At 38.3% G+C, this 26,057-nt stretch overlaps 1 protein-coding gene across 3 annotated transcripts in view; it reads right to left on the reverse strand.

The window, feature by feature from the left end:
- AGL (amylo-alpha-1, 6-glucosidase, 4-alpha-glucanotransferase) overlaps window positions 1-20,858 on the reverse strand; it is a 73,338-nt gene extending 52,480 nt beyond the window's left edge. Inside the window, exons 1-7 of one of the 3 annotated variants that reach the window (XM_033197195.1) lie at window positions 20,485-20,858; window positions 19,774-19,923; window positions 11,061-11,271; window positions 10,350-10,516; window positions 8,062-8,265; window positions 2,053-2,234; window positions 1,765-1,876 (exon numbers count right to left, since the gene is read on the reverse strand). In XM_033197195.1, the coding sequence (XP_033053086.1) occupies window positions 1,765-1,876; window positions 2,053-2,234; window positions 8,062-8,265; window positions 10,350-10,516; window positions 11,061-11,271; window positions 19,774-19,855 (958 nt within the window). In that variant the 5' untranslated portion in view covers window positions 19,856-19,923; window positions 20,485-20,858. Of the gene's footprint in view, window positions 1-1,764; window positions 1,877-2,052; window positions 2,235-8,061; window positions 8,266-10,349; window positions 10,517-11,060; window positions 11,272-19,773; window positions 19,924-19,999; window positions 20,435-20,484 lie in introns of those variants that run through there. The other 2 variants (XM_033197196.1, XM_033197197.1) reach the window with 2 other exon arrangements.
- Between the last annotated feature and the right edge of the window lie 5,199 nt (window positions 20,859-26,057).

Raw genomic sequence — 26,057 nt, forward strand, 5'->3', positions numbered from 1 at the left:
GAGGTGGAGGTTGTAGTGAGCCGAGATCACACCACTGCACTAGCCTGGTGACGGAGCGAGACTCCGTCTCAAAAAAAAAAAAAAAGAAAGAAATGTAAATTAAAATAAGGTATGTTTCGCCTGATTGACAAACATGATAAAGACAAACATGACAAACATTAATGATATCTAATGTTAGTGATAATATTAAGTTGGTATAACTTGCTGTGAAAATAAATTTATTATATTTGAAATCTATATATGCTTTGACTCAATAATTCCATGTTTAACAATTTATCCTTCAGATTGACTCACATAAGCAAGTAAACATAACATGTACAGGGATGTATTTTCTGCAGTACAGCTTATGAGACTGGAAGTTTATCCAGGGAAAGGACTTTGTTCTGTTTACCAATGAATCCTCATGCCTGGAGGAATGTCTAGCACACAGTAGTATGTGGTTCAATGAATATGCATTGAATGAATGAATGAAAAATGAAAAATCTGGAAACAACCTATCAAAAAGGCTAAATAAATTCAAGTACTTTAAAAATAGCATATTGCTATACAGAGGTTAAAAGAAATAATTAGCTATAATAAATTTATATTGTCAACTGAAAGAACAAGTTGTTGATGGTTTACGTTCTAGTCTTATTTGCATGTGTAAAAATAATATAAATATAAAACTTATGTACATACGATATATAGAATTACATACAATTATATATCAAATTGAATTTTTTTCAAGAAGAGTCTTAAATACAAGAAACAATATGTAGTAGCTGAGATGTGGGTTTCGGGAGAGGGGAGGTCATACATTCTATTTTCTTACACATTTGAACTATTGGGCTTTTTCTCTTTACAATAAGCACATATTATTTCATGTAAATAATACAGCTTACTGGGGGAAGGGAATATAAGAGGCCCTTTAGTAAAATGAAACAGGAAGAAAGGTTAATATTAAAAATTCCTGTACAAAGGTGCTACACAACTGCAAAAGTTGATGCATGAAGCTGACTGAGTATCCTAGAGCTCATTCTATTTCAAAGGCACTATTTCTGAGTCCTACTCTAGTTCTGTTTTCTGGAAGAGAAAAAAATATTTATTTTAAGATCTTCTCCAAATCCTCACTGCTAGGTTGTCCTATACGAAATGCAGATAGCTCTTAATAATCCTTTCTAATTTGTCTCCTACAAACCCTACTTTCTCATTTCACCTATTTTTTCCTACGCTATTTTGTTGGGGGCACATTACCTTCTTGATTAGTTATGTCCTTAACAGAAGACTCACTTCGTTACCTTTTGTTATCTCGCCAATTATCTGGCTTCAGTATCACTAGTGGTTAGGTGGCCTTAATAGTGGGGAAAATCAGTTGGAAGCCCCTCTATGTCAGTTAAGATTCTTACTATAGACAACAGGAGACTATCACATCTCTCAGTTTCAAAACTTGTTTCAAGCCATTCTCAGCTGAAATAACCTTTCTACCTACTTCCTATTCATACATTTAATAACTATATACTGGGTTCCACAAACTTCTGAGCATTCTATGGAACTAACAGTAAGATACAGTACCCAGGGGAAGTAATTGTGTTATGTGTTATTATGACGTGCCCTTTAGATGTCTCTGCTAACTCTCAGCTTACAGAACCACAGTTTTATAATATCAACAATAACACAAATATCATACAATGACATATGTAATAATGTCATTACGCAAAAGAGTTTTCCCTTTATAATATCAAATTTCTTAAAATTGATACGAACATTCTAGCATATATCCTTTACCTTGTGTAAGAAGTCTTCTAAATTGCTCAACTGCTTTGTTGACGTCTACTTGGAAAAATTCCCAGAGTTTAAGCTTTGGAAAAATATCCTCCCAAATCATTTTTCGGATGGACTGAAAAATGTCAATAGTTAAAAAATACATATATACATATATTTATTTAAAATCATTTAACCAAATACTGTTTATCATATTAAAATACAGATTCTAAGTAATTTTCAAACATATATTTAATGTGTACTTTAGAAATTTTTTCTGTTTTAGTGTGATACTCCTCTGTACATACTGACATTCATATGGTGATCATTTTCAATAAAAGCAGGTATTCCCTTTTCTTTGTATTTCCCTTCTGCAACATCACAGGAAAAATGCCAAAGTGCTCTGTCTAAAACCCAGGCAGGTTTTAAGTGTGGAGAATTCACAAGATTATAGGCACATTCTGGATGTTCCTGGATCCATTTACTATTAGCAGCTGAAGGAAAAAGGAGACATAAAGGAGTATCTCATAATTAAATTGAAACTGTATCTATGTTAAGTTTAGAGGTGAAATAAAATAGAAACATCTACCACTCATTTTTTTCTATATTAGACATCAATATTTTACAATGATACTGTTATAGGAAACATTTTTTCTTTGGTTATGGTATCCTATCATTCGCTTCACCATACTTTTTTGTTTTTAACTTTAATTCTGCTTAGAAAATCTGATGAAACAAAAAGCAACTCTCTCATAGGTAATACTTTTGTATGGCTAATCCTAAAGCATTAATGAAATATGTTGTTTTGATAAGTTGGATAAAAGCAAGGCTGAGAAAGTGCTAAAAGAAATACGCTCAAGGAATATGAATGTAGCTTATAGTTCAGAATCAGAATCAAGAGTTTGGCAAAGTATTCCAAATATTTACAGCATTGAAGATAATTTGTTTTGGCCAGGCATGGTGGCTCAACCCCAGCACTTTGTGGGAGTGGAGGTAGGATAGCCTGCAGGAGTTCAAGACCAGCTTGGGCAACACAGTGAAACCTTGTATCTATTTATTTAAAAAAAGATAGTTGTTTTAATTTTAAAATTAAAAAAATGAAAGTTACATGGAATTTGTTTGATTTTAAAATGGACTAATTATCCCTGAATTCATATTGAAGAGCATGAGTGATTAATGTACATAAAACAAAAAGTAGTAACAATTACTGAATATTTACCACATACCAGAAATTGTTCTAAGCAGTTAAATACGCCAATTTATTATTCCTCACTTCCTACCACACAAATTAGGACCTATTGTTAAGTTCTCTTAACAAATGAGGAACTGAAGCACAGAGAGTTAAGTAACTCAGCCCAAGTCATACAGTCAGGAATTAACTTGGCCAAGTCCCTCTTCAGAATGTGCAATCTTAACCACATTGCTCTGCTGCTGAAATGAATGTGTTCATGCTTCATTCACTCGGCTGAGCACTCTTATATAATTTTAGAGTCATTATTATTTCTAGTTTCAGTCATTTATTTAGTAAATCATTTATTTACTTAGTATTTATTCATACCCATAATAAACACTCAGATGAAGAGAGGCTATGTAAGGAGCAGAGAAGTTGTAATAAAAGTTAAATTGGTAATTCTCAAAACTTGCATCAAGATAGTTCCTCCGAGATTCATCAACACAATCACTGAAATTCAAGGTATTTTTCAAAAACACAAAATGTAGTAATAACTTATATCCAAATAGGATTTTCACTTATAAAGAATAAATATTGGGCTAGGTGCGCTGGCTCAAGCCTGTAATCCCAGCACTTTGAGAGGTCGAGGAGGGAGTATCACTTGAGCCCAGGAGCTGGAGACAACATCTGGAGGCAACAGCTGGACATAGCAACATAGTGAGACCTCATCTCTACAAAATCTTTTAAAAATTAGCTCAGCATGGTGGCATGTGCCTAAAGTCCCAGCTACTCAGGAGGCTAAGGTGGGAGGGCTGCTTGAGCCCAATAAGTGGAGGCTGCAGTGAACTGAGATGGTATCACTGCACTACAGCCTGGGTGACATATAGAATGAGACCCTGTCTCAAAAAAAAAAGAATAAGTACCAATGCTGCCCTCATTCATTCATTTAGTTTTGAGACAGAGTCTTTCTCTGTCACCTAGAAGTGCAGGAGTACAGTGGTGCAACCATAGCTCACTGCAGCCTTGAGCTCAAGTGATCCTCCTGCCTCAGCCTCCCAACTAGTCAGGATGACAAGTGTATGCCAACACACCCAGCTAATTTAAATTTTTCTTTTTTTTGAGACAGAGTCTTGCTTTGTCACCCAGGCTGGAGTACAGTGGCACGATCTCGGCTCACTGTAACCTCCACCTCTTTGGTTCACATGATTCTCCTGCCTCATCCTCTGGAGTAGCTGGGATTACAGGCACCTGGCACCATGCCCGGCTAATTTTTGTATTTTTAGTAGAGATGAGTTTTCACCATATTGTCCAGGCTGGTCTCGAATTCATGACCTCAGGTGACCCATCCGCCACGGCCTCCCAAAGTGCTGGGATTACCGGTGTGAGCCACTCCATCCATCCCCAATTTTTAAATTAGCAAAATCCTAAAACTGTTTCTTTTCTCAATATTTTGAAACGAAAATCAACTGTAAAATGAAAGAATTCTAAACAACAGGTAGTGAAAATATTTTTTTCTAATTCTACATGAAAGAAGAGTCAAACTCCAAACTATGTTTTAACACACATCAACATTAAGAAATAAATATGGACTTTTGGAGTGATGTAGTAAGAAACTCAACAAACACTGTCCCTAGCAAAACAATTTAACTGGTGAAAATATTTTAAAAACAATCATTTAGTCCCTGGAAATTATCCTAGGGCATTCAGCATAAGGAGAAACATTTATTTTTTATTTTTTATTTTTTTTGAAACGGAGTCTCGCTCTGTCGCCCAGGCTGGGGTGCAGTGGCCAGATCTCAGCTCACTGCAAGCTCCACCTCCCGGGTTTATGCCATTCTCCTGCCTCAGCTTCCCGAGTAGCTGGGACTACAGGCGCCCGCCACCTCGCCTGGCTAGTTTTTTGTATTTTTTTAGTAGAGATGGGGTTTCACTGTGTTAGCCAGGATGGTCTTGATCTCCTGACCTCGTGATCCACCCGTCTCGGCCTCCCAAAGTGCTGGGATTACAGGCTTGAGCCACCGCGCCCGGCCTGAGAAACATTTATTTAAGATAAGAACAACAAGAGTCTTGGCATTTGAACCAAGACCTTTTCCAGGGCAATTGGGTTCCCAGTGTTCTTGGCCTGCTACGTCTGGGAAAGGATGTCAGCTCTGCAAGTACGGGCTGGGTGGAGAAAGGGAGATTTTTCTCCACCTGCCTACTTGGAATAGAACTTCTGCAACATGGCCGGGTGCGGTGGCTCACGCCTGTAATCCCAGCACTTTGGGAGGCCAAGGCGGGGTGGATCACCTGAGGTCAGGAGTTTGAGACAAACCTGGCCAATATAATGGGACTCCATCTCTACTAAAAATATAAAACCTAGCCAGGCGTGGTGGCTCATACCTGTAATACTGACTACTCGGGAGGCTGAGGCATAAGAATCACTTGAACCCGGGAGGTGGAGGCTGCAGTGAGCCGAGATTGTACCACTGCACTCCAGCCTGGGTGACAGAAGGAGACTGTCTCAAAAAAAAAAGAGAGAGAGAAAAAAAGAACTTCTGCAAGACAGGGCTGGCAGGGAGAATTAGAAACACTCACAGACTGTGCCTCTTAGGGTAAAACTATAACCCTAGGCTGGGAGTTGGGAGGAGAGAATGTCTCCTCTTGGCCACACCTGCCAGGAGTGGAGCGCCTGTGATAGAGCTTTCATAACAGAGGCATTTGTATAAGATAACGGAGCAGGTCTGGGTTCAATCACCAAGGACACTTGTTCTTATTAAGATGTAATAGATCTTCGTATGTTTCTCCATATGCTAAATGTCCACAGGACAATTTCCAGGGGATTTAAGTGATTGTCACCAGTTAGGGTTGTTTCACTGCATAAAGTGTGTGAAGCCTTCACATAACTATTCTGGAGGCTGAATTCTGCTGGATAATACTTTTTAAAAAATTTTTTTAAAGAAAACTTGTTTCACAGAAAGGATATTATGATTTGCAACACTTTTAAAGTAAGGCTGTGGCAAGGTTTACTTCTTTTACATTGCACAGAACCTCTCAAATGTCTCAGAAATATAGTTTGTGGCAGAGACTGCTGCTGTACTCAATTTTATTCTCCCATTCTTTCTTTAGTAATAAAATTCCCAAGGTTCAACTTTACACATAGCTGACAAACTCAAGACTACATTGCAGGTCTCCTTTAAGGTAGGTATGGCAAGAGACAAATTCCTGTGTGCGCAATGTGAACACAGTAATATATATCATATCATACGCAAAAAGACAGGCCTGCCCTTTCCCCATTTCCACTGGGGAGAATGTGGTAGCAGGAGCTGGAATAGCCATATCTGACTAAGAATTTGAAGCAAAGTGTTGGAGACTGCAGAGCAACATGAGAGAAACTCATTCCCTATCACCATTGAAGTACCATTCTAGTCCAGGAATGCCTATTTAATCTTTTAGTAAGAAATAAATACAATTTTAGCCATTAGTCCCTATATTTTTCTGTTATAGCTGCTTAAGCCATATCCTAACTCATACAATTTGTAACTCATAAAATGCCATTATGTGGTTTGATAAATTTGATTTCAATAATATTACAGATCTCAAAGTGATTATCAAGACTGTCAAATTTTCCTTTAATTTTTTTACATTATTTTGTAAGAGATGGGGTCTCATTATGTTGCCAAGGCTGGTTTCAAACTCCTGGCCTCAAGTGATCCTTGCACTTCAGCCTCTCAAGTAGCTGGGATTACAGGTGCAAGCGACAGCACCTGGCTTAATAATGTCAAATATTCAAGTGAAGAATACTGAGTTATTGGGTATTGCAAAGTTTTCACTGTAGAATTGGAGGCTTGGTTTCTAGGTACATGCAGAAACACCAAATTTTAGAATGTACCTATTTCTTTACCTAACTTTGCCATTATGATTAGAGATTTTTATTTACATTGATGAACCAGACATGAGCTTTTAAATATCTTCATAGTTCCTATGGTTACTTGGAGAACTGTTTTATGAAACAGCAGATTATATCTTTTAAATGTTTGTACCAACTAGAATTCTTGTTCTTTACATAAGCAAAACAGTGTTTTCCAAACTTTTCTACATTGTAGCATACATGCAAGATAACAGTTGTAAGGTAAACTGGGTTAAACCCAAAGCTGCTCATGGCCAGGCTTTATCAGGCGAGGCCAGGCCAGGCTCAGCTCCTCTGACAGGTGAGGGGAGGAACCATTTCCTCAAGGATCGCTAGCTGGAAAAATCTGATATATTTTAATAGAATTATATATCACTAAGGAATCTTGGGAACCAAAACAGACTAACTTTAATCAGCTCTTTTAACATGTAGAAGACATAATTTCTAGATACACCTTCTCAGAGTTTACTAATAAGTTTCTCTCCAAATAATAGAAGTCATTTAGTTTTTTAATATATGCTATAGCACTACAGTACTAGAGCTCCTGCTAATATAGGATCCATGTGTTACTTAAGAAAGTATTAATAGAGTAGTCCCCTCTTATCCTTAAAGGATACCTTCCAAGACTCCAAGTGAATGTGTAAAACCATAGATAGTATCAAACCCTACACATATATTTTTTGATATTTTGTTTTTTTGATCTGATAACTGAGCAGGCATTTCAGTGACTCATGGGCAGGTAGTGTTTACAGCATGGATGCACTGGACAAAGGGATGAGTCACATTCCAGGTGGGAGAGAGCAGGATGGCATGAGAGTTCATCATGTTACTTAAAACAGCATGAAAATTAAAACTTATGCATTGCTTATTTCTGGAGTTATTCAATATTTTTGAAATGTGACTGACTGCAGGTAACTGAAACCTCAGAAAGCAAAACTGTGAATAAGGGGGGACTACTGTACTCTAAGTTGAAATATGTGATCATTATGTTCCTTCTATGATCACTCTCCTGTATTTATAAACATCAGATGCAAGATACGTATATATTGACTTTATCCTAAATTAAGAATGTTTTCTTTGAAAGGAAAAATACTAATTTTTTAAATGGAAGGACACCTAATCATCATTTGTGTTTTTAAAATTTATGTTAGCCCCTTTCCTTTCCCTTTCTTTCGTCCCTTCCCTTCTCCTGTTTGTGTGTGTATGTGTGTGTGTATAAATTCTCATCAAAATTAATAAAGGCAATCAATGAAGCTCATACCAGTATGATTGTAGACAACATCAGTAATACAAATAATATTCCATTCCTTTTTTAATTTTTCCACTAGCTGTCCAACATCATTCCAGGTATACTTTCTATTAGGTCTTGAAAAGTCAGGATTTAATTCTAACTGATTGGCAAGGGAGTAGGATGACCTAGATAGTCCAAGAGTCTGCAATGGGGTAAAATGAATCATGTTGTAGCCTGCAAAGCAAAGAAAAACCACTGTAAAAACAAACAAACAAAACCAGCCTAAAATGAAGAAAATATAAATTTAAACTTTCTTAATTATAAATAGCAAGGCAAGCATGCTACCAAAAAAGAAGTCAAACACTTGGGTTCCAATACCAAGAGTTTAACAGACTTTAAGCAAGTTTATTTAAATCTTTCAAGATATCAGTGTCCTTATATACAAGACAGAGATAATGAGGTAGTATTTGAAAAAATTCACACACACTGCCTATTAGAAAATTTATATACTTACGTGTAGTAAATCTATCCTCTACGAGTATATAAACATATGTCTTTCAGCTACTTTTAATGTTCCACAGTACTTGTATTTTGTTTTAGTTATGTCAGTGAACTTCTCATTCCTTTCTTCATATATTATTCAACTTAAAAAGCAGAAAATTAAAATTGAGATAAGGTGCAGTGGCTTGCACCTGTAATTCCAGCACTTTGGGAGGCCAAGGCAAGAGGACTGCTTGAGCCCAGGAATTCAAGACCAGCCTGGGCAACACAGTGAGACTTTTGTCTCTACAAAAAATAGATCAGGCCACTGCACTCCAGTCTGGGTGACAGAGTGAGTGACAGAGTGAGACCTTGTCTTAAAATATATATATATGGCTGGGAATGGTGGTTCATGCCTGTAAACCCAGCACCTTGGGAAGCTGAGGTGGGCATATCACTTGAGATCAGGAGTTTGAGACCAGCCTGGGCAACATGGTGAAACCCCATCTCTACTAAAAATACAAAAATTAGCCAGGCGTGGTGGTGCATGCCTGTAATCCCAGCTACTAGGGAGGCTGCAACACAGGAATTACTTGAACCCAGGAGGCTGCAATGAGCTGAGATTGCACCACTGTACTCCAGCCTGGGTGACAGAGTGAGACCCTGTCTCAAAAAAAAAAAAAAAAAAAAAGAAAGAAAGAAAGAAAAAAGAAAAAATTAATATTGCCCTTCGCTTAAGAGTAAAATATAACTTAAGTTTCATTTTGCTCTTGATATGTATGATAGCACATGTCTTCTACACAAAAGATGGTTAAGCAATGCTTGTTGAATTAAAATGATATATAATGATAATACATTTTCCTTCACTTTTCAATAGCTTACTTCTGATTTTTACATGGTAAAGACTTGGAAATGATAATTGTTTCATTATGGAGTTCCTTCATTTCTTAAGCTGAACCACAAAATTTGCCATTTTTATAGGTTAAAAATGGTTAAGTATCAAAAATTTAATATGGGCTGGGTGCAGTGGTTCATGCCTATAATTCCAGCACTTTGGGAGGCCGAGGCAGGTGGATCACGAGGTCAGAAGTTTGAGACCAGCCTGGCCAACATGGTGAAACCCCGTCTCCACTAAAAATACAAAAATTAGCTGGGCTTGGTGGTGGGCACCTGTAATCCCAGCTACTCGGGAGGCTGAGGCAGGAGAATCATTTGAACCCAGGAGATGGAGGCTGCAGTGAGCCAAGATCGCACCATTGCACTCCAGCCTAGGTGACAGGACAAGACTCCATCTCAAAAAAAAAAAAAAAATTTTTTTTAACATATGGTTCTGTCTACTTATATTACCAAATATAATAAGAAACAAAATTAAACGTACAGGCAAAAAGATATGGTTTGGATTTGTGTCCCTGCCCAAATCTCACTTCAAATTGCAATCCCCAATGTTGGAGGAGGGGCCTGGTGAGAGAAAGCTGGTGGATTTCCCCCTTGTTCTCATGACAATGAGTGAGTTTTCACAAGATCTGGTTGTTTAAAAGCATGTAGCACCTCCTATTTTGTTCTCTTCCTCCTTCTCTGGCCACGTAAGACGTGCCTGCTTCCCCTCTGCCTTCTGCCATGACTGAAAGTTTCTTGAGGCCTTCCCGGTCATGCTTCCTGTACAGCCTGCAGAACTGTGAGTCAAAACTCTTTTTCTTTTTTTTATCAATTACCCAGTCTCAGGTAGTTCTTTATAGCAATGAGAGAATGGACTAATACACAAAACTTTTGAAATCTGTATCACGAAGGATAATTATATATTTTTTTTAAATAAGAAAAAGAAAGCAAGCTGACATTACCTGATTCTTTTGCAACCCTAAGTCTGCTTTCCCATTCATCAAAAGGTCCCAAACACTTAGCTAAAAACGTCTGAAGAGTAACACAGTCCAAGGGTAGCATATGATTATCAGCACCAACACGTAAAATGGGGTCCACAACTATGTAACCTCCACCACTTTTCTCATTTCTAAGGGAAAAAACAAAACAAAAACTTTTCAGTCATTGATAGGAAAAAAGTCCTCATATAATATAGTCTGACTCTAACTAAAAGGTTAATTGTCCCAAATAAAATATATTTATTTCTAAGCACATAAAATCATTTTAAAAGTTGCAACAAAACTTAATGGAAAAGCTACTTTTACCCTTTCACAATCGACATAATTACATGTATAATACACAAAATATCCAATGTTGGTTTAATGAAAAATAAGTATACTACAACCGATCAGTAATAACAAGGGCATGCAAATAAACAGCAACCTATACTCAGATTGCATGAAATGACTACAGTTTTTAAGATGTTACTTAAAATACATTTACATGATACTTTAGCTCTGCAATGGGCCATACAATTACCTCCTAGAAATCAAAGAATATTCCATTTGCATCTCAAGGAAGCACTATAAAAATTGCACTGCTGTGGTTCATACAGTAACATTTACAAGTTAGGTAACTTCAAATTACAGAATAAATTAACTTTTTTTTTCTCGCAAACAAAACACCTGACTTACCCTTGAAGGAAATAATACTGAAATGAACCAGATTGTTGCAGATTAAGTTTACAGTATTTATCAGAATCATCTTCTCTTTCTGTTGGATTTTCCCAATCCAGAGAACGGAATTTTTGTCTATTAAATGTTTCTCCAGGAAATGGGTAATTTGTAAACACGGTAACTGCTTTTCCCTGTAAAGTTGGGCCTAATCGGAACTGTAGTTCAAACCCTAAATAAAAAGCACATTTTAATAAACTCATTGTAGGACTTAAATTACCATGATTGAAAAAATACATGTTTTATTTAAAATAACTCCACAAACCTAATGCTGTTTTGGCACTACTTTGTATTCCAATTTAGCTGAATTTCATATTTTAGCAAGTATAGCAAACATCACAGAGCTGTCTGCTCTGTAATGTCTCTTTCTCCTTCCCCTGGAAACTCATTCCCATTCACACAGCAACTCTGGGATGTGCAAACTCTTATACAACCCCATTTACCATGATCCCCCATCCTCAACCCTGAATTAAGTACTCAATGGTGGGCATCTGAGGAGAGACCTTCTCTAGTATTTTTCTAACTGCAACAGAGAAAGCTGGTTTCTCTACAGTGTCAGAAAGTATGTGATAGTATGTAAAACTTGGGAGCTGCCATGGGACAATTATCTCACCATACTGAGAAAGCTAGTCTTCACTGACAGAAGTCAACCTCTACAGAGGCAGAATTCAGGATTCTAACAGGAGTTCTGAAGGCAACTGAACCCGATTGATGTCTGCTCAAGTCCAGTAATGTGCTAATAAAGATTTAGCAACTGACTAGGGTGGTGGGAACCTCTGACTTGGAGTATTTGCTGAAATAATCCCGACATGGAAATAATCCCGACATGGACAACCTTAAGCTACCAACACGACAATATTGAACGTGGAAGTGGGAAGGGATATGCACAATCAGTTCTTGTGAGCCAGCATAAGCACCTCCAACATACTACTGCCTATATATCCCTATGCTTCATGGTTTAGTTATTAAAGCTGTTCTTGTAATCCTGAGAGCCAATGCATTTATTTCTACTTTTGCCCAAGTTAGGTTATTTTTAAAAAAACATACCTTAGACTCGTGCACTGTGCTACAAGTATTTTGCCATAAGAGAAAACAAATAAGCACATTACAGTTAAAACTGTACTGTGAAAGAAATGTTTTGGTTGGTTTAAAGCAGACTTTAAACTTTCTTTATAATTATTAGAATATGAAAACACTACGGTCAAGTCTATTAGAAATATAATACATATAAATGTTAAACATGAATATAACTTTCAATTAATAATGGGCAATAATAACTGATGAGGCAGGGAAGTTTAGTTCCACTGAGTAAAATCTTTAATATCTAAGGAATTTCTTTGAGAAGAAAAAAACTTTTATATATTTAATATATATTATTTATAATTTATAATCCATAATTTATTAAACTTCCAACAAAGTAATAAAAGAGGATATACTAACAGGAATATTTTCTGTGAACAAAATATTTCAGTAAGAGACACTAAGAGAATACTGTATAATGAAACTAAGAATTTCTTCTCTAAGCAACTACATGTACTTTTTCTATAATATAATTTGGTATTAATATATTAAGAACGTTTATATTTTTTGATCTAGGAATTTTATACAGATTTTTTGAGAAAAGTATCAGTGATATAAACAGTGATTATGTATAAAGATATTTATCACAGCCTCATTTATTGAAATTAAATAAACTGACAACAACCTAAATATCTAATGATTGGCAATGATTAAATAAATTATGGTAAATCTACAAGTTGGCATATTATAAAGCCATTACAAATCATCTTATCAAAAGATATTTGGCCAGGCACAATAGCTCATGCCTGTAATCCCAACACTCTGGGAGGCCGAGGCAGGAGGATCACCTGAGGTCAGAAGTTTGAGAACAGCCTGATCAACATGGCAAAACCCTGTCTCTACTAACAATGCAAAATAGCTGGGTGTGGTGGTGTGCACCCGTAATCCCAGCTACTCAAGAGGCTGAGGCAGGAGAATCGCTTCAACCCAGGAGGCAGAGGTTGCGGTGAGCCAAGATCATGCAACTGCACTCCAGCATGGGTGACACAGCAAGACTCCATTAAAAAAAGTAAAAATAATAACTAATTTTAATTTATTTTATTTTGTTACATTTTACATATTTATGTAGAGCTTTTAAAATATCTTCTGGAAAAAAGTATGGCCGAAACGTGGCAGCAGGCAGGGAGGTAGAGTACGTACACCATAATACTACTACAAATAGGGGAAAAAGGCAGGTTACAACATTGTTTAGATAGTATAATCCTAATTTTTTAAAAACAAAACACAGAAAAAATGCTTTTTATACATTTGCATAATTTTATAATTGGGGAAATCATTTTAAAATTAGAGCTACAATTATGAAGGGATAGACTAAGAAATAATTACACAAAGAATTAAAACATGAACTAAAATATTTAGTGACTGAGAAGCATAAACATTTACATCTCACAAGAATGACTAAATTTATCATTAGGAGAAATAGTGTCATTTTGAACAAGTACAAATAGCAGAGATTAGCTGTCTAGGTATATGTGTACAATCTGTCCCCTGTTAACTTTATACAAATATTGTTTTTACAATTACACAAGGATTCAGAGAACTTGCAGTGCAAAGGTTAAAACTCATCTAAAATCTCCAAAATAGTGTTTGGATCAGTGCTCTACCTTCAGGAAAAAACCCCAATAATTCCCAAACGAAGTCCTTTATTTATATAATATATATGTATGATGTTCTAATAGATTATGTAAATTACAAAACACAAAAGTTAACTTAATGAGATAAGATATAAATGAAATAGGCCGGGCACGGTGGCTCAAGCCTGTAATCCCAGCACTTTGGGAGGCCCAGACGGGCGGATCACGAGGTCAGGAGATCGAGACCATCCTGGCTAACACGGTGAAACCCTGTTTCTACTAAAAAATACAAAAAAATTAGCCGGGCGAGGTGGCGGGCGCCTGTAGTCCCAGCTACTCGGGAGGCTGAGGCAGGAGAATGGCGTAAACCCGGGAGGCGGAGCTTGCAGTGAGCTGAGATCCGGCCACTGCACTCCAGCCCGGGCGACAGAGCAAGACTCCGTCTCAAAAAAAAAAAAAAAAAAAAAAGATATAAATGAAATACATAATACATTTTATTTAGTTCTCACTAAAAATTAATACTGATAATATCTCTCAGTGAAAACAAAATAAATTTCATTATTTTAAAAAGTCTTGATTTTAATATTGTATAATAAAGTGATTCAAAGATTTCAAGTTCTGTTTATTCTGGGTAAAATCATATAATGATGGAAGAAGCATTTCTAAAAATATATATTCAAAATGCTTCCGCTACAGCAAGGGCTGGCAAAGTATATCCAGCCCAATCCCCATTTCTGTAAATGAAGTTTTACTGGAACACAGCTACATTCATTCATGTATGTTTGCCTATGGCTGCTTTCCTGCTACAATAGGAGTCGAGTTGCTGCAATAGGGAGCGCACTGCCTGAAAAGCTGCAAAGACTTGTGACCTGAACTTTTACAGGAAAATATGTGCCAAACTCTGCTCCACAGCATCAATTTCCTTCAAAAAAGCACTTAACTTTCTCACTCATGTTTACATCAAAGAGTTAAGTTTTTATTTTTTCTGAAAATATTTTCTAAGTATCATACTATCTAAGACTACTTGCTATTCCTGAAAAGGACAAATCTCAAACACTTTCTTTTTTTTTTTTTTTTTTGAGACGGAGTCTCGCTCTGCCGCCCAGGCTGGAGTGCAGTGGCCGGATCTCAGCTCACTGCAAGCTCCGCCTCCTGGGTTCACGCCATTCTCCTGCCTCAGCCTCCCAAGCAGCTGGGACTACAGGCGCCCGCCATGTCGCCCGGCTAGTTTTTTTTTGTATTTTTTAGTAGAGACGGGGTTTCACCATGTTAGCCAGGATGGTCTCGATCTCCTGACCTCGTGATCCGCCCGTCTCGGCCTCCCAAAGTGCTGGGATTACAGGCTTGAGCCACCGCGCCCGGCCTGCACTTTCTAACTCATCTTTTAAGTTTGATCACTTCTGTGAGGTAAAAGAACTATTCTTGGTTACTCTACCTCTCCTTATAAAGTAATATAGTGACTCCATTATTTAAGATAATATAACCTGTAAAGCTACTTAACCTAGCTTAAGTAAAAGTGCAATTCATGGCAACATACTGCAAACAAATGAGGGTGTGACTGTCAACCCCTTCCAGACCTATAACCTCTACGTTGTCTTCCGAGTATGCCTTTTTTGTTTATAACTTATCTGACATACAAACTGAGAGTGTAATTCATATGTTGTTAACACAGACTGAAAAACTAAAATAGGTAGAAAGAAAATAAAAGAAAGGGAAGAAGGAAGGAAGGAAGGAAGGAAGGGAGGGAGGGAGGGATAGATGTTACATTTTCCTTCGGTAGCCCAATAGATATGTCAGCGCATACCCCGAGGGATACACAGCCACTCTGTAGACCTCTAATGCAAATCACTGAAACTAAAATTTTTATATACAGTAAATGAAACATCAGAGGACCTAGAGTAGGTCAGATTCCATGACTAAGTTTGTTAAAATTAGCTGAGGCCGTAGCAGTACATGGTGTGGCTATCTTATTCCTCATACTAATGCTAGGATACTTTACTTGTATTAGCCATATCTCTCGTAGGCAACTAGCATGATGAGGGATTAAACTATTATTGTAAATAAATATGTTCTATCTTTTCCCCTCCACTCAATTTATAGAAACTCAATCTAATCAAAGAACCTTTGTATATAAATGTTTTCTTAAAAAATAGTAAAAATTATACATTTCATCAAATTATTTAAAAGATGGAAGAATTTCAGATTTGGGAAGTACTTATTTTGTTTATTCTTTTTTTTTTTTTTTTTTTTTTTTTGAGACTGAGCCTCGCTCTGTTGCCCAGGCTGGAGTACAGTGGCGTGATCTTGGCTCACTGCAACCTCTGCCTCCTGGGTTCAAGTGATTCTCCTGCCTCAGCCTCCCGAGTAGCTGGGATTATAGGCACCCACCACCATGCCCAGCTAATTTTTGTATTTTTAGGAGAGACAAGGGTTTCACCATGTTGGCCAGGCAAGTCCCAAACTCCTGACCTCAGGTGATCCGCCTGCCTCGGCCTCCCAAAGTGTCAAGATTACAGGTGTGAGTTACTGCGCCTGGCCCTTGTCCTCTCTTTTTCAACTCAGACTGTTAAACCCTTTTCTTTAACCAGATGTGTTTTTAAAATAGCCTTCTCAATGCTTCTTGTCTCCAATGTCCCTTCTCTTCAACTCATCTTTCACATTTCAAATTATCTTCTAAAATAATAGGATCACACTAGTACTGCAAAAATAGGTGACATATTCTCATTTATAACACATTTGGATGTATGTACTGGTTTTAACCAGAGTTATAAAGTCAACCACATTATTCTGTTTTTCATAAATTCTTCACATTTCCCTCTTCAAATAAGTTAGCTGAATTTATAATTTTTGCTAGTTTTAACTAGAGTCTTAGTAATAAATCAACAAGTATTTAACTGTTGTACACTGCACTAGGCTTGTAAGGCTGTCCTTATCCTCACAGAATTTTTATTTTATTTTATATATTTTTTTAAGACAGAGTTTTGCTCTTGTTGCCCAGGCTGTAGTGCCATGGCGTCATCTCAGCTCATTGCAAGCTCTGCATCCCAGGTTCAAGCGATCCTCCTGCCTCAGCCTTTCAAGTAGATGGGATTACAGGCATGCGTTACCACACCTGACTAATTTTTGTATTTTTAGTAGAGACGAGGTTTCACTATGTTGACCAGGTTGGATGGTCTCGAAATCCTGACCTCAGGTGACCCACCTGCCTTGGCCTCCCAAACTGCTCAGATTATAGGCGTGAGCCACCGCGCCAAGGCCTTTTATTTTTGTTTTTTAAAGGCAGGGTCTTACTCTGTCACCCAGCCTGGAGGGCAATGTTGGGATCACAGCTCACTATAGCCTTTAACTCCTGGGCTCAAGAGATCCTCCTGCCTCACCCTCCTAAGTTGCTGGGGACCACAGCCAAGCACCATCATGCCCAGCTAATTTTGTTTCTTTTTTGTAGAGATAAAGTCTTACTATGTTGTCCAAGCTGACCATGAACTCCTGGCCTCAAGTGATCCTCCAGCCTCAGTCTCCCAAAGCACTGAGATTACAAGTGTGAGTCACCTGCCCTCATCAATTTTTACAGATTTTAACCCTAGTCTGCCACTGTAAGACTAACAAGCTTTTAGACACTGCTTCATTATTCAGCACTTAATAGTTCTGTGCTCATTGTGTAGCTGGAAGTCAAAGGAAGCAGACAGTGAAAAATTAGGGAAAGACTTCACAAAGTAGGTAGAATTCTAGCTGAAAGTTGAAACTTAGGCAACACATAGACTGATGGTAAATGGGATTTAACAGATATAAAGGAATCTGATGGGAACAGGGGTATAAGGACAGGCATGAGAAAAGCTGCTGAGAAGGGAATTAATAGGAACGACTTGGGCAGCTGTAAAGATCTATGACATTAATGATGGAGAATAATGAGACACAATCTTGGTTAAGGAAGGTGTAGTCTCATTACAGAATGTCTTAGAAATCAGACAGAGGTATTTAAATTTGATTTTATACATATCACTTAATAAAAAGGGAAGAGACTGCATAAGATTATTCTGGCATCTATATTCAGCCATACAGAATAGACAGGCAATCAGGGATATTTGGAAAGAAATTGCAAGCTTAAAAAGAGACTGCAGGAAAAAAGAAGAAATCATCAAAGAAGAATATAAGGTTTCTACCCTGGGCACTATAAAAATGGAGATGCCCCTGAAATAAACAGGGAAGCTGAGAAATAAAGAAGGATTGAGAATGGGGAGGGGATATTTTTGGACATGCCAGATTTAAGCATATCCAAGTTGAGCTATCCTGATGCTATTCTATTGCATAATATCAGGCTGAAGCCAAGGTCCAGAGTGGGAATACATGGAGTGATTCATATAAATGCCTTATATTTATTTAGGGCTTTGTCACTAGAAATTCATGAATTATTAATTTTGAGTCTCAAAACCTAGAAAGGTAGAACAGAAATTACCACTTTCATTTCACCAATAAATTAATGCTCAGAATTGGGGCCATGCCCGGTGGCTTATGCTTATAATCCCAGTACTTTGAGAGGCCAAGGAGGGAGGGTGGCTTGAGACCAGGAGTTCAAAATCAACCTGGGCAACACAGTGAGACCCAGTCTACAAAAAAAAAAAATTAGCTGGGCATAGTGGTGCATGCCTGTCATACCAGATACTCGGGAGGCTGAGGCAGGAGAATTGCTTGAGCCTAGCAAGTCGAGGCCACAGTGAGCCGTGATCATGCCACAGCACTCAGCTTGGGCAACAGAGTAAGACCCTGTCTCAGAAAAAGAGAAAAGAAAAAAAAAGAAATGAACGCTCCGAATTAATGTAACTTGCCCCAAGTCAGCTTGTTAGCAGCAGAGCCAGGAGAATTCTGGCTCTCTACCCTTGTTATCAAACACTGAAAGCTTCCAAGAAGAAGAAAGCTCAAGGCCTTTCCTCCAAAAGGAGTCGTCAGCACAGAGGCAACAGTTGAGGCCATGAGACTGTGTAACTAATTGTTTGAAGGAGAACAGAAAAAGAAAGAATTCCTAGCAGATACCCATAATTAATTAAAAAGTGAAAGGAAGAGAGCCCAGCAAGAGACACCAAGTTGACAAGAATACGCAACAGGGTAGGGGGAAAAAAAAAAATCAAAACCAGAAAAGTGCAGAGTCAGGAAAGCCAAAAATGGAGTAGGTACTCAGTGATTTTAAATGCCAAAGTTAGAAAAAGACACGGATTTGGCATGAAGATAACACACTGTATGTGTGACATTTTTTTTCCAAAAATTTAACTCTTAAAACATTAGGGAAACTAAAAAATTCCTTCGAAGTGTTTATGACTATCAACATCCATTTGGTACATTAATAAGGGTGATTGCATTTTTCATATATTACACTTCTTCAATGTTGAAAAATTACAAAGGTGAAGAAAACAAAACATCTATTAACTAGTCTTGTAGAAAAGTAATTTGATCTTTTAAATATAGATCAAATATATTTCAACATAACCAGATTAGTTATTGCACTTTTTATTTGGTAAGAAAATATTTTCAGTTTTTACCTTCTCCACATTTGAGAGGTTTTTGATATACATAAGCAATAGTTTACTATACTTTTTGCTGATATCTATTTTGTCAACTCAAAGGTTCAACAAGGGAAAAGAGAAAGAGCTATATAAAGGCAAAACTACACACATACCCAAAGCAAAATTACATACGAAGTAATTTATCAAGTTTTAATAGTAAATGTTATTAGAAATGATATGGTCAATCTTCTGATCATATATTTAACTTCAATCTTAAGGGGAATTAGTATGCAGAGAAAAGTGAGCTATTTTATCCTTATCCTAACATGAGGGATATAAAATAGTTTTAATTCAAATCAACATTCATTAGTGATATATGGAGAACACAGCACCATCTTTGTACAAATGAAGTTTTAGATCTTGGAAATAATATTTATCTTAAACCTTTAAAAAAATTAACAGGACTGCCAATGAATTAAAAGTTTAAAAGATGCAAATGAGCAAGTCAAACAACTTGCTACTGACCTTGTTCAAGTCTGAAGAGGGTCTTTTCCAGCTTCTCCATTTCGTTCAGAAGTAAAATTCGAATCTGTTTACTGTGCCCCATTTTGGCTTCTGGAGGATTTGAAATCTTTCAGAAGAATTAAAAGAACTCCACAGTCGAATGAGTTACCCCTATGAAACAAAAAGGAATTAAAATATCGAAAATAACTATTGACTTAAACTCTCCAGAGCTGACAGCGGCACTTACATGTTCGAAGTGTGTTTTATGCCTAGCAAAGCAACGAAAGAGAACGAATCTTATAACTAATAAGATTCGAGAAGGCAAATTAATAGTCGTTTCCTGCCTTTGAGCACATCGAATAAAACCGAAATAAAAATGCTGTATTATAGAGTCTTACAATTAAAAAAAATTAAAAACCTAGAGCATTCTCAGAGAAAAGCAATACATTCAAGAAAACCTGAAGTCAGGGGGACATTCCCAGCCCCAAGCCACAGGGCTCTGGAGACTCCGAATGGCACTTCTGCTTACAAGAGATTAGTCTGATCAAAGATAACAGGTGGGCGATCTCCCCATTCCCAAATTCGGGTCGTCAGCCACCAATGGGGAGATGAGAACAGAGGGAAGCAGTTGTTGCCTCTGGAATAGTTGCCGTAGACAGAAGATGTACAGAGCGAACTATAGATAGAAAGAATGCGCTTCCCCGCGAGGCCAGCGGCATTCCTAGCACTTACGCCGAGAGAGTTATACTTGCGGCTTCTGGGGCACTGCAGGAACCGCGACTCTGGTGCTACGGTCGGGGGAGGGGACCAGGAAAAACAGAAGGGGAAAGGCTGGCTGCTTAGCCGCGCACAGAAGCCGCAGCCCAAGGAGGGCCGGGCGCCTTGAAGGGCAAAGGGAGGGGCGGCGGGCGGCTGGGGCAGGGCCGAGGAAGCTGGGTGAGGAGAAAGTAGCGTCTCAGCGACTCCGCCTCGCGCGGGTGCCGGGGCACACCTGGGACCCCACCGGGCCGTGCGCACACTCCCTCCAGGTGGGAGCAGACCAGTCCGCTGGCCCATTTCCGGGAGGCTCGACCCGCTCGCCCCGACCGCTAGTCTCGCGAGAGCGTGGTCACCGCACCGTCTCAGTCGGCTCCGGGCCGAGACCTGGAGCAGGCTGCGGCCAAGGCCGGGAGCCGCGTTTTCTCCTCGCCACGGGGAGGGTGCAGCGGCCAAGGCGCGGCCTTCCTTTAACAACCTGCGAGCTCACAGTTGCACATGAAAATCCCGCGGTACCAGGCTGCGAGCTAGGTGGAGCTGCACAGTAGACTTTTTGGTGGAAAGGGCTGAATGGTGAGGGGCAAACGACCTGGCTTCTGGTGCCTTTTGTACCACCACGTGATATATTTCTTTGTTTTGATAATTTTTACTTGGCCTAAGTTCTCAGAGCCCTGATTTCTAAGTGTCTAAAATAAGAGTCCTGGTTACAGCCTTGACATTCCATCCAACACATGTCCATCATTTCTAGTGCTAACAGATAGGACACATGTTCCTGAATGCAGACACAGTAGGTAAGATATGGCCAGTCTGCAAACCATCGAGCATGCAAACACCACTGATGCTTAACGGTGTCTAGAACCTACTGATACATAGCTGCGTGTACCTAAGTTACCCTAGATAGACCTGGAGATCATCTGAGATTAAGTTGCACTTATGTTAGGCCAGTAACAGAACTTTTTGCAGATGATTAAGGAGATTTAATGCCTGAGGGTAAAGGAAAACCCATCTAACAGGGCTTTTGGAGGGTTCCTAATGGTCATGAGAAAATGGACAGAAGATTTGGTTAACTAAGCCTTGTGGGGTGTGGAGAAGATTCTTGCATTTTTTGTTGTGGTATGACTGTAGGTCCAAAGAGGATATAGGCTAAAAAAACCCATACTGAAGTATTAGTTTGTTTTGTAGATTTCGGAGAATGGCTAATTGCAAATGGTCCATAACTGACTTTGGGAACCCACAGCTCATTTTCTGGCCCCTATTATTTTCCAGGCACATAAAGTGCTGGGAATGCAACAATAAAACAGTCACTGCCCTCAGAGAACTCCTACGTTTTATTGGTGAGAGACAGATAAATTAAATAATTATACAGGATATATTATATATTTATACAGGATATATTATAATATATATATTATATCCTATATAATTTATTCCACACTTTCCCCTTCTTATTCTATATAGGATATGATATATCCTATATAATAAGGATGTATTATATCCTGTATAGAATAAGAAGGGGAAAGTGTGGAAGAGTAAGCAGAGAGAGGTTTGCATTTCTAAATACAACGTTCAGTAAAGTGATGCCAAACTGAGAGAAAGAAGGTAGAGGATGTCTAAGGTAGAGAGTTACATGTAGAGGTATAGGAATTACAAAGACCATGAGGCAGGAGCATACTTGGTGAACCGAAGAAGGTCACCATAGCTGAGTGAAGAAGAGAGTGGTAAGAGATTAGGACAGACAGATGGGGCAGGAGAGGGGGTCAGGAGCATGGCCAGGTGACCAGATCTTATAAGGCTTTGTAGGCCATTGCAAGGACTTGGGCTTTTAAACTTTGGAAAAAAAGCCATGGAGATTTTGAACAGAGGAGTGACATAATCTGACCTTTTAAAAGGATCGCTCTGCAACTTTATGGTAAGTAGTTGAATAAACTGTAGAGTGTAGCAAGGAAGGAAGCAAGAAGACCAGTTTGAAAGCTATTTTAGTTATCCAAGCAAGAGAAAGTGACTTGTGTGTGTTTTGTGTGTGTCGGGGGTTGGGGGGATGGGGGGGAGGTGGTATAGCAGGTGGTATAGCAGGTGCTGAATTCTGGACTATTTTGAAGGTAGAACCTACAGAATTGGCTAGTGGAGAAAGGAGTCAAGGATGATTCCAAGGTTTTTGGCCTGAACGACCAGAAAGCACTGTCCAATAGAAATATAAAGTGCCACATAGGTCATTTAAAATTTTCAAGTAGCCACATCAAAAAAGTTTTTTAAATACAAAAACTAGCCAGGCGTGGTGGCACATGCCTGTAATCCCAACTACTCCAGAGGCTGAGGCAGAAGGATCGCTTCAACCTGGGAGGTGGAAGTTGCAGTGAACCCAGATCATGTCACTGCACTCCAGCATGGGTGACAGAGCGAGACTGTCTCAAAAAAATAAAAAAATAAAAAAAAGTTTTGAAAAAGTTAACATTAATTTTAGCAATATAATTTACTTAACTCAATATATCCAAGACATCATTTCAACATATAACCAATAGAAAAAGTTATTTTATTTTATTTTATTTTACTTTTTGAAACAGGGTCTTGTTGTCACCCAGGCTGAAGTGCAGTGATGCAATCATGGCTCACTGCAGCCTCAACCTCCTCCCTCAGCCTTCCTCATCCATCCCCAGTAGCTGGGACTACCAAATGCATTACATTTGGTAAAAATATTATTTCACAAAGCTTCTGTGTCTGTTACTTATGTTTTGGTGTACTGAGTCATGTGTTCTTACTGGAAGGATTATGGTTAAAAACAAGATTACAAGATTGAAAGTGATTGTTCTGGATTGCATCTGTGTAAAATGATAATTCATGGTTATGAAGTGGTGCCTGGTGTTGAATCCTAGCTCTGCCACTAACTAGCTGTGAAGCTTTGGATGGTACTCAACCTCTTTGGGCTTTGGTTTTTCCAACTATAAAATGGGGATGAAAGTAGTATCGGTTGTTAAGTAAATGAGGGCTTAGAACTGTGCCTGATAGAGACTAAGTACTAGTGTACAAACAAATGTTAGCAGAGTGAGGCCCTGACCATGTTGTGAAAACAGATCACATTTACGTTTGTCTTCAAGTTCTCCCTTTTCATGCCCCCTCCCACTTTCAGTCTCTCCTATGACTATCTCATTACACTGCCCTCCTGTCGATCACTGTTCTCCGGGGCTCCAAAATTAGCCTTTCCTGCTGTCCTTCCTCCAGTAAAACTCTCACTTTAATGCCCAGTGTTGCAATTAGACATAAGGAGTAAAAGAGATCGATGACATCAATTCCTTTAGTAGTGATTTATTCTCATACAAATGCTTGAATTTTACAAGATTTGTAAATCCAAACGATCTTAATCTTGGAAATTTCATATTTTGAATGAAAATGAAGACTGTTAAGTAAAGGAACCATGATTAATATGATGTGCCTCTAAGATTAATTTTACAAGCTACATAGTGTCCATTTTAAAAAAGAAAAGTCACATTATTGTGCTATTTGTGAAGTTCTTGGAATGCCAATGAATTTGCAGTCTAGGGCTACAGTGGTGCCATGTGCAGCCTTCATTTTAATGCACATTTGTCATGTGCCTGTCCTGTGCATGACAGTGATCTATATATACACAATAATCTCATGCTGTCGTTGTCAGGAGAAGGGCTCGCCTTGAGGAACATCTGATGGATAACCTCAACTATTTGGCAGTGACTCTAGTGCTTTCTAAAACATTGATGTTAATGCATTTGGGGAGTGGGAGGAGGACTGTAGTTGGAAAAGACTTTCTCCAGGGTTGTGTGTATGCGTGTATGCTTTCTGAAAGGAAAAGAGTTATTTGGGTTATTATTTATAATTAGATCCTAATCCTGTGACCTTGTGAATCTGAAATGGATGGGGCTGCCTTATATTTGGTTTTTATATTCTTTGGCATTTTCTGTGCACTTTATTTCATAGTACACCATTATTATCATGTCATAATTTTACTTTGTAAAATTCGGAGTTCTGTTTTCAGAATCCCTTCCGAATCGAACCATTTATTCTGTACTTTTGAAATATCCAGATACAGTCAGTGAGAAGCAAAAGGGAAGCTGGGAAAAGAAATAGAGTTGAAGCTGGAGAAGTGGAAGACTTGAATATAATGATATAGAGGTATGGAAAATTGGAGAGAGATCTTTTTAAAATGAGATAGAAAACAGACTTCAGAGGCAAACAAACCTTGGATTTGTTGTAATCACTCTGAATCACAGTTGATTCACCCATAAAATGGAGAGAACAAGATCTCACTTGCAAGTTTGGCGTGAAGATTAGACGAAAAAATGAAGCATCTATTCTAGCACTTAGCATATGGTAGACTTTTAGTAATAGTTTTTTTTTTTTTTTTAAAGAAGGGGTTACATCTAGTTGTCCTTGCTGGGTTAAAGATGGTAGTCAGACAAATCAGATGAAGAGGAGGTTCCCAGTGCATGACAGAGGCCAAAGGTTCCAGAACGTTTCTTACTTTGTGAAGAGGGGATATAAGAGTGAATTCAGAGAGCAAAGTCAGAGCCCAATGTTTCAGCCCAAATTAGAAAACAGAGGAAAGGCGGAACCTAAGAATTTCAGACATTTTATTTTTGTGATCCTTGGTAGATAAATAACAGCTGAGGAATTAGTGCCTAAGAGGTTAAATGAGTTTTATTGTGTTTGACAAAAGTACTTGTCCCTAATTCCTGTTTTCTTTGAAGAGAGAGTGTCCCAAAACAATATCTTGGATTTTCTTTGCCTTTTAACTCGCTCCATTCCTGAGGAGGAAAAGTGATTTCTGTGGTTGGAAAATTGGGGAATGAAATGAGGATTAGTCAGTATACAATAAATATTTATTAGAAAATGTATTGAGATGTACATAAAGAGTGGTAAATATAGTTGTATTTCTATTCAAAACAAAACTTGAGCTCTTAGAGTTTGCATAGGAAAAGTCCTTTAAAAATTCCTGATCATTGATATAATAAATTAATCAAAAACAATATATGGAATGCTTTGAATGCATGACAGGAGGATACTCAAGAGGCTTTTTTTTGGTGGTGATGTTTCCTTTTTTCTTAGAGTAGATCTTTTAAAATGTTGTTTGGCCCGAATTTAAAAACGAAATCATTTTACTCTTGCGAGTACATTTAGCTGCTTCTTAAAATTGTGAGCTCCAGAGTTTCCATAAATGAGGGCTTAGGGTTGGCAGTGTAGTTGAAGAGAAAGGACCAGGAAAGGGGGACTTCAAGCTGATTTGCTGTATTTGTTAGCATTACCTCAGCTGCAGATGGCAGGAACACACACACACACACACACACACACAAAAAACAGTGGCTTAAACAAGAGATAAGTATTTTTCTCTCACATAAAAGTATAGAGGATGCTGGGCCCGGTGGCTCATGCCTATAATCCCAGCACTTTGGAAGGCCCAGGTGGGCAGATAACTGGAGGTCAGGAATTTGAGACCAGCCTGGCCCACATGGTGAAACTTTGTCTGTATTAAAAATACAAAAATTAGCCAGGCTTGGTGGCGCGTGCCCCTGTAATCTCAGCTA

This window comes from Trachypithecus francoisi, unplaced genomic scaffold (assembly GCF_009764315.1).
Source record: "Trachypithecus francoisi isolate TF-2019V2 unplaced genomic scaffold, Tfra_2.0 Lachesis_group5, whole genome shotgun sequence".
Lineage (NCBI taxonomy): Eukaryota > Metazoa > Chordata > Mammalia > Primates > Cercopithecidae > Trachypithecus > Trachypithecus francoisi.